Source organism: Primulina huaijiensis, chromosome 10 (assembly GCF_012295235.1).
Source record: "Primulina huaijiensis isolate GDHJ02 chromosome 10, ASM1229523v2, whole genome shotgun sequence".
Lineage (NCBI taxonomy): Eukaryota > Viridiplantae > Streptophyta > Magnoliopsida > Lamiales > Gesneriaceae > Primulina > Primulina huaijiensis.
The window spans coordinates 6,775,726-6,785,072 of NC_133315.1; the positions used below are offsets into that span (position 1 = coordinate 6,775,726).

General features: G+C 35.2%; 1 protein-coding gene and 1 non-coding gene across 3 annotated transcripts; both read right to left on the bottom strand.

Annotated features, from left to right (window-relative positions):
- Positions 1-1,323: 1,323 nt before the first annotated feature.
- On the bottom strand, positions 1,324-1,395 carry TRNAH-GUG (transfer RNA histidin (anticodon GUG)). The gene has a single exon. It is a non-coding gene; the product is annotated as a tRNA-His (tRNA).
- A 221-nt stretch (positions 1,396-1,616) lies between these two features.
- LOC140986109 (ARM REPEAT PROTEIN INTERACTING WITH ABF2-like) lies at positions 1,617-8,879 on the bottom strand. 2 transcript variants are annotated; one of them, XM_073454110.1, is made up of 19 exons: positions 8,539-8,878; positions 8,092-8,252; positions 7,508-7,680; positions 7,318-7,438; positions 7,167-7,241; positions 6,982-7,076; positions 5,463-5,538; positions 5,230-5,337; positions 4,993-5,121; positions 4,796-4,864; positions 4,618-4,677; positions 4,193-4,316; positions 3,967-4,106; positions 2,819-2,882; positions 2,649-2,728; positions 2,399-2,463; positions 2,177-2,294; positions 1,966-2,090; positions 1,617-1,872 (listed from the first exon to the last, which is right to left on the bottom strand). In XM_073454110.1, the coding sequence occupies exons 1-19, from the start codon at positions 8,804-8,806 to the stop codon at positions 1,806-1,808; spliced, it is 2,118 nt and encodes a 705-aa protein (XP_073310211.1). In that variant the 5' UTR covers positions 8,807-8,878; the 3' UTR covers positions 1,617-1,805. The 2 variants fall into 2 exon arrangements, with proteins under 2 accessions (XP_073310211.1, XP_073310212.1); XM_073454111.1 differs by lacking the exons at positions 1,617-1,872; positions 1,966-2,090 and having other exon boundaries at positions 2,177-2,318; positions 8,539-8,879.
- Positions 8,880-9,347: the final 468 nt, after the last annotated feature.

Genomic DNA, 9,347 nt, shown 5'->3' on the forward strand with positions numbered 1-9,347 from the left:
TTGAATAATTCCTAAGAATGATTAAAATTGGAATTAGCGTCCGGGTCCCCACAATTATGGTTTTGGGCTTTTTGTTTAGGGATGATTGGGCCTTCTAATCTTAGGTAAATTAGCCCAATAATGTCTATTTAGTTGTAAAATAAAATTTTACAAAATTTGTTTTCAAAAATAATAATTTTTGGGCTTTTAAAAGTCTCTCGTTTAACCAAAATCGGTTTCTCGGGTAAAATTGAGCTCGTCTTGTAAAATAATTTGGGTTCCAAAATATCTAGAAAATTTTAATCATATTAATAAGGCTTAAAAATTTTTATCAAAAAATATATTATCTCTGTCGTCTCTAATCTCCTTTCTCCTGCCTATTATTGAATATTCGGTTAAAATTTTCAATTCTCATGAAATCATGCAATCTGATCATTTAATCATGCATTATGTACTATTTAAGCATTAAAAATAAATAAATTAAGCAATTTAGCAAATTTTCATGGATGTGGTTTTATGTGGATCGATTTTTATATTTTTTATATTTATATATTCGAATTCATCTTAGATTATTTGTGTTATCCTTTTTTAATATTTTCAATTTATTGATCACAGATTGATTGATAAAATATTTGAGGTATATCAATCGGGAGAAAAGATCTAGATTAAGATCATAGGAAACACATCAAGAGTATTTTTATAGTTCGGAAGACGTATAACTCCATCGAAGTTAAAAAAACTGAAGTTAACGAAAGAACAATTGTTTGCATGTATCATTTTATTTTATATTTTTTATAGGAGTATCAAAATCAATACTATATGGTAAATTTTATTTATGACTTGGAAAAAGTTATAGAAATAATTAAGTGTTTTTGGCTAATAAATAGAATGAATTTATGAATATAAACGTCAATAAATATTAAACATAGTAGATAACTAAATGAAATTTAATCTCTAAATTCTCTCTCTAATTGAATTCTTGTCGTTGATGTTTGCTTGATTCCAGTTTGCTGTTTAAATAATTGATACAAACTATTCTTGATTTTCTAAACAAAATTTTGGTTATTTTAATTACAATACTTATATATTTTTAAATATTATATTAATCGTGAGAACGATATTTTATTCGTCATGTATTAGAACTTAACGTCGTACGCTTGCGAGCGAAAATCACCAACATTTGTATTGCATGATGAACCTCGAATCTGATCTAAGTATATTGCATTAGATTTCAAGACTATTGATAATATCAAATCATATTTCTAAAAAAATGGTGCAATAGTGGGAATTTTTTTTGTTTTTGAAAATAATTTTCAGAATGAGGAAAAATTAAAAAAAAATGAATGTGGCTGCTGGGATTCGAGCCCAGGTCTCCACGGCCACAACGTGGAATTCTAACCACTAAACTACAGCCACATTTTTACAAGGGTCTTACACTAAAGGAATTTAGTATAATGTTTTTCAAAATTCATTCAGCATATTCCTACGGGTTTCTCGAGTGTGAAGTTCGTAAAACCTTTATTATTAAACTCTGTGATCTCAATCTTATTAACTTCAGCATATTATTATCGAAATGATGTATGACAGCGGGTACTTTTCCTAAAATGTAAAATTTTTTTATCTCCAAGACTACGAGGTACAACTTCAAGCCTATTTGGATAAGCTGTTCAACTAAATAAACCATGAATTAAATGGAGTTTACATTAAAATGGGAGATGCAAGACAGCAAACTCTGCCACTTCATTTGTTCCAATTACTCAAAAGCAAAGTAACTGGTTTCTGTACACATTCCTGAGTCTTTAATTAGTTAAAGATCAAAACTGAAGTCAAACCAGTACTCTCAAGAAATAATTACGAGTCTCTGGTAAAACACGCTGGATCAGCTGAGGATACCTGCATACGAGTCGAACAAAAAAGATCGTCTCAGCACCGCACCATAAACTAACAAAGCTACGACAACAAGTCAAAGCAGAGAGTCGAGCATACCATGGCATGGTACATATTTTGTCAAATTTATCCAGGATGAATAGGACACAGGCATGTCTCAAGGACAAAGCGTTGAATGCCTCAGACAACTCAAACATGAGAGAGACATTTTCCACAGATATGTCCTTTGAGGAGACGATATAAACTATTAGGAAGTGTGGCAATAAAGAGCTTTTCGGTGAAATTGGTCCTTTTTCTCACGTAAACTCACCTGTGCAATCGTATATTCACACAGACGTTTCAGACCTTCCAACAGATACTGATCAGCAGCCCTCAGAAGATCCTGTGCTATGTCCAAATTGATGTCAACTGATCCAGAGTATATGAACCTGCGATCAAAAATAATTCAGGGACTAGCAATTAGAAGTAATGAGAATTGCTCACTTATTTAAAGAGGGGGAGTAAATAGTAAAAAAAATTGAAACATTTTCACCTCATCATCAACTCAAAAACATCCCATCTTATATTTGGAATCTCTATGTCTTTGGCTTCTCTTTCCTGCAGTGGATTATAGTAATTTTTTACACGGCCAACCAATTACTAGACAAATTATTAATTTTAATTTAAAGATCTTGGATCAGCCCTTTAGAATTCATAAATCATCGTGTGACTGGGATCTGGGTGTCAGTTTAAACAAGAAACTGTGTGTCAATGGAACCGAAATTGGAAATGGTAAAAGATACCCGGTAACCACCATCAAACATAGCTCGGAACGCATCAGAAGAAGCAAGTAGACAAATTCTGTGAGCATGGAATCGTTTTCCTGATGATAAAAACAAGAGAAACAGAGATTGATAACCAATTGCTTAAGCATGAACACACATGGAAAAATATTCGCGCAGATACAAGTCACCTTCAACTAAAAATGTGACATCAGACAATGTAGGATTATTCACATACTGCTCACCCAAATACACCTGAAGAACAAAAAGCACTTTGAGTTAATAGGGAAAGTTTAAATAACAAATTTCCTGTCACAAATTGAAAGATCGCAACCACACAAAGAGGCATCACTGCAGTATATTAGTCAATATCAAGAGAGAAAAAACATGTCACTACAAACGGCCAGATATGTCAAGCTCTTTCAGTTCGGATCGATAGTCAATTCAAATCAATGCTTCTAAACTATAATAAAAACACTAAAGTACAAATCCCATGTCCTCAAAAAATAACATCAAGCTAAAACATTTCCTTTATTCAGAATACAGGATAGAATGACGCTACATGAATCAGGTTCTGCATAGAAAACTGTAATTTCAACTGCGTAAGATACATACAAGAAAAATAATGGCAGAATTTAAGCGGGTATTCAACTAATTTGCATCAAAAGTTGCTGAGATGTCTGGGTTTTTTGCCCTTCATAAAGGTATAGGATAACATATTCTGAAAGTAAATATGACTGTAATTAAGTAAAGCTGCCAGTTATTGTTCACAAAACATAAGAACTTTTTATATTTCTTTCAAATCAATCCTTAAATTCCAAAGCCCTCCAAATCAATCCTCAATTCCATTTTACCAAACAGTTTTTTCAAACGTTTCAGGCAAGTGCTAGAAAGACTAGACTTCTACAACATGATTATGCACCATTGCAGTAAAAATTTGGTAAGATGATTGCTATTAGGAAAGGTGAATATCGCTCAAGAAAATTTTTAGGATTATCTTCCACCTCGCCAGGTGAAATCTACATTTTCCACAATTATTCTCGCTTCTCTTCCTTCCATATAAAGCATTAAAAGACAAAGAAAAGAAATTCATACCTTAAGACCTCATTACTCTTCTTCCCTAAGAACTCGAAAATTGACAAGTATATTCATGTGCTTGTTATGTTCAGCTACCAGGTAAACAGAGTTTCGACCAAGGAAACCCAGAAAAAAAAGTCATATAACAATATGGAAAATTCATTGCAAAAAATATCAAAACATTGCAAAACCAAAAATGCCTAATCCATAAATTATACAAGTGAGTGATGCAATCAAATCAATTGAAACACTGAACTATCACCTGTGGAATTGGGGAGGGTGGAGCTGCATCCACAGGAGAAAGAGAGTTGGCTTTATTAGCCAACTTGCATAAAGCCAACGAACTCTCTCTTTGATGCTTTAAGTTAGTTGATTCCAGAAGCTCCAAAAGCAACTCCAATCCTAAAAAAAAACAATGCAGTTGCAGAAGGTGCTAGCAATAAGTGTAGATTTGCAAACAATTTTGACGAATTTGATGAACAATATACCATTGTTATCAATGAAAATAGTCTTTTGGTCGTCAGGAGAACACAGATGCGCAAGAGCCAAAGCAACCCGTCTATGGACACTTTTTTCCCCCACACGCATCATGTATAGTAAATGGTTCAGTACCTAAAAATGAAAATGATCAGAAGAGTGATTGGCAAGGAAGTCTTTATAAGCTGGTCAAAGGTTTCCACGTACCACGCTTCTAAGATCCATACTTACACCAAACACACAAGTCTCAGATATCAAGAATCAAAGCCTCAACAACACACCATGAACTTTTATCCTCTCCAATGATTACAATAGTGACATTTGCCTCGACTTGTTCCAAACTGTCACTCTCCATTTCTCCCTTTTCTTGGGGTTAACCGATTAAGAGAGAAAATTGAATACTAGGCTTATATTTGCAACAAAAAAAATAACTTACCCGTCCATGAATCTTCTCTTCAAGTCTTTTCAATGTCTTGGCTACACAATCCCTAGTAGGCTGTAGGAAAAGGAATATGAAACGATGCTATTAATTACTTGAATCATGCTATAACATCAATTCATAGACTAAACAAATAATATTTCTTACTAAAAGATCAAGAAGAATAAGATTGTACTTGAACGATAAATTCACCATCTTGAAGTTTCTGAACACCTCCAACCCTAATAAGTTCTGCAACATTATCCTACAACAAAGAAGAGTGAAAGAAATAGAAGAGAGTAAGAAACCAATGATTAACTCCATGCTCAGTCCAGAACAAAGAACAGACGAGTCAGGTTTACAAGAATAACACTACTATATTTAGAACAATACTTCATTATCCGAGAGCCCATAAAGAGCAAATGCAGCATTATGTTGCAGAGATCCGTTCTTGGATTCAAGAAGCTTCAATAATGGAGCTATTCCACCACTGTGAACAATACCAGCTTGGTTATGAGTGTCCTAACACAATATGAAATATGTTTTTAGCTCCAAACCAAAAGAATCAGGTGAACCTAGATAGAATTGGAAAGGTGCAGTTTGTTGGGACCAAAAATTAAGAAATGTTACCTGAGCTAGCCTCCCTAAGGCAAAGGCTGACATTTCTCTCAATTGAGAGTCAGGTGACTGGAGCATACTAATTAGAGGCCGCACAGCACCTCTTTGAACAATATGCACCTGAAGAATTATCATCCAGAGATTTGCCATGCAATGAGTTGGAATATGAGATTCCAGATAGAACTACAATAATTAATGAAGCTCCAGTTCTCACGTTAAATAGCAAAAATACTGTTAGTACAAACCTTACAGTCTGTATCTGTCGCTGCGAATTGCCCAAGCAGCAAAGCAGCTTCTCTTTGGCTATCCGGACAGCACGAACTTCATTCGTACAAAAGAAGCCAGATTAGCTACCTCAAGGTAGATATAAAAAATAGAACGCAAAATAATTTAAAATAGAAAATGATTTCCATCAACAGCACATAAAAAATAAAACCACAGATGCACTATAATGTTAAGGATGGTTGAGAACCATGAGTACATGTCTATACTGAGTTTCAATGTAGTCAGTAATGAAAAGGATAAACGAATAACTAAATAAAACACACTCAAATATACCTGATAATGAGAATAGCAAACTTAGAAACATCAAGGTAATGTTCGGAAACAAATTTACATATTTGATACGAGGATCAAACCAAATCAAACTCGATACAGATATACAACTTATCTTCAGCACTCCCAGTCACTACTGGTACATTTATTTCAGGAGAAAATTGATGTGATTGACATGTCCATCTCTTTTATTTAATTTAGAAATATTTAAATCATACATGTGAGAGATTGCTCCCACATCTGTTATTATACTTTTATATGTCTAACTCAAACTCACTCCAAAATCCTTAGTTGTGACACAAATATTTGCTCTAGAAATCCACTCCCAAGCCACATTTAATTACTGTAATGTAATAGCAACTCATAATCTGGACAAATCACAAAAGGATCTCGAAATTTATCCACAGGCTCACCACGACTTCAATAATGGGATTGTTTTTGGGGAAAAAGATGCTCTGCAATAAATTTAAGTTTTAGAAACTTAATACTATTTAACTTCCATTTTCATATTTGCAATCAAGGGTGCTTTAGCAAATGTTCCTTTCTGCACAACGATCAGAGAATAACATTTTACTAAGAGGAACACACTGAAATCGCACATAGAGTCTCACAAGTCAGAATTCAACCAAGGAGTTCAGTCACTCATGGTTTAGGATGTCGATTTTAGTGAATTTGCTTGAAAAACAACGGAGAACAAGGCATTGGCGTCAAAGATGTAATGGCTATAATGTACTGGAAAAATGGGGTGGAAAAGGACAAGGGAGAACAGGAAACTTGCAATGCTAAATTATAGAAAATCCCTTCCACTTCGCTGCTACATTGTGGATAACAACTGCTTGCTAGATTTAGAGATGAACAGCAAAAAAATAGAACCGTGTTAGTTTTTTCCACCAAAATCAGAACACGGCACTGTAGGATTTGAAGGGAAGGGATGCTTGGTGGTGATTATTGACAACAGGCAGCTGCAAGCTGTTCAATTAGATATAATTCAAGCCTGTTTTACAAAATGCTAGTCACTGATTTTTCATCACAATTCAAAATAGCAAGAAATGATATATTCAGCTAAAGAGATCATGCTTATTCCAAAGTATTATTATTTTTAGTTCCATTTTAAAAAATATATGACAACAAAACAACAATTTGCAAATAAAATACCCCTGGAAATGATACTGGTATTTCTCCAACAATAAAGAATACAAATCCAATGACCTGAGTAACCCAATGACAGGTTGCAAAGCCCCAGCAGAAAGGACTTCCTTCTTAATGTTAGGAGAGGAATGGACAAGATTTCCGATGACACCGACCTGGTCATTAGCATTAAAGATATCAGAAAATATTTTCCATATAAAGTAAATACAACAGCGAAAGAAAACAAAGTATTAGTGGTTGCCAACCGCTTCGTAGCGTATAGCAGCATCCTCTGACCGCAACATAAGTATAAGTGTTGGTAGAGCATTGCATTCCACAATCTGATGTTAATGAGATATAATTAAAACCAAGGTAAGGAAGAAATTTTATAAGTGCAATTTTGCAAAATCCAACCACCTGATTTTTGTTATCATCATTTTTAAAGGCAAGAGTTCGAAGCGCTCCAGCTGCTGCTCTCTGCACCTTCGAGTCAACAAAATCAAGCAGCTCCACAAGAGGAGGTATACCACCCTCAACCCTAAACATCAAAGCATTAAAGTCTAAAGACAACATCAAAACCCAGAGACAGAGTAACAAGGAAACCAACCTCACACGAGTTTTAATGTTGCTGTTTTCATGAGCAAGATTGGTGATTGCATCAGCTGCCCTCCTTATAACCCCACATATTGCCCGAGAGTTTTGTCCATCTCTATGCCTCTTTAAGAGATCCACAAGATGGGGTAAAGCACCCGCATCAACAATCAGTTGTTGATGCTCCGGCTAAGGAATAAAAATAATAATTAGACAAAACGGACTAGAGTTAAAAGCATTAAAGACATGAGATTCTCTATTTAAAACAAAGATTGCAAAATCTACTTTGTGGAGTGGTGATTCCCTATCTAAATAGGCTCATTACTGTAGAGAACGACAAAATATTAGGAAACATCAGCTGCCAATCACACTTTATGTATTGATGACATGCCACTTTCTCGTTACTGAATCGATCCAACTTCTTACTTCTACGCACAAATAAGTTCACCAATCTAAGTAATGAAGCAAGGGAAATGCGGCTACTCAATTAGCACAAGTCAGACCAGACCTATTAGAATTTTCATTAAACTCGGAACATGACCACTTAGAAGATTAATTTATTATGCTCAAAGATGGAAAAACTGCGGACACAGCATTTACTTTAATGGCAAGAAGTCCAAGCGTGAAGGCACTCCCCTTCTCGACCTCATGCTCGTACAAGGTCGTACCATTATCACCCTCCCTTTCAGAAGGCCGAGCCTTCAGATGCTTCACAAGTGCTGGAACCGCACCACAATCCACTATAACATTCACTATATCCTCTGCAACAAACAAAGCGTTACCACACGTATCAAAGTAATAAAATCGATATCCAGAGCACGGAAACTCGAGCAAAAAGTTTCCAACCATCGAAACAAAAAATTTGATTAAAAAATCTTAAGTACAAGCAATTTACTACACGAGCAAAATTCCCAGCAGATCAAAGCCCTAGAGTCAAATTAAGCTTTCCAAGGCTCAAAAAATAACCAGCACGAACTACGAACTACACAAAAACTGAAAAGGAAAAACAAATGAAATTTTATTTTCATTCTCCAGAGTTTTAAGTACCGTTCTTCGCAAGTTCGGATAAGACGTGGATGGAGCGTTTCACGGACGCTCGATCCAGCCCCGAGGACATGGAACAATCAAGAATCTCGACTTGAGTTCGGACATCAAGCGCGAGATCTTGCTGCGAATCGGACGACGATTCATCATCTCCTCTCCTCCCGTCGAAATCTTCATCAAGTTTCCTCTTCAAACTCCGCCGAGAAGATGACGAACCCAACGACGACTGCTCGCGGTGGCGCCTCCCGGAGTTCTGGTTGCGGTTCTCCATCAGAGAGGGGGAGGATGTGGATAGAGAAACTAGAGGAAATGAGCGTGTATAAAAGAGAACCTGAGAGGTGCGTGAAATGAAACGAAATGAAGAGGGGTACTTCAGGAAAATCACGGGACCGGTTTTTTTAATATGGAGACCCGTGGGTCCTTCCGATCTGGAGATAAACCGGGTCGGTTTAAATATTTTAAAACTTTGTCTCCCGCGTTTATCCTTGCCACCAAAACCCAAACACGGTGTGAACATATTTAATTTAGAGTATTTAATAAAATATATATTTATTTTTTTTATTATGGATGACATTTTTTGTACCTAAGTCAGAAAGTTTATTGTTTTTTAACAATTTGTGTTGGGTTATGTTGTAAATAGGAGGTAGTATAGTCATTTGGTTCTGTGGTCATACAAGTTAAAATGCCAAAGTTTTTTTAGTANATGTATATTAATATCTGTGTGTAATAACTTAAAAATTGAATCTCTTATAAGAATTACAAACAAAATTAAATTAGATTTCAAATTTCAAATCCAAAAATTAAATTTCATT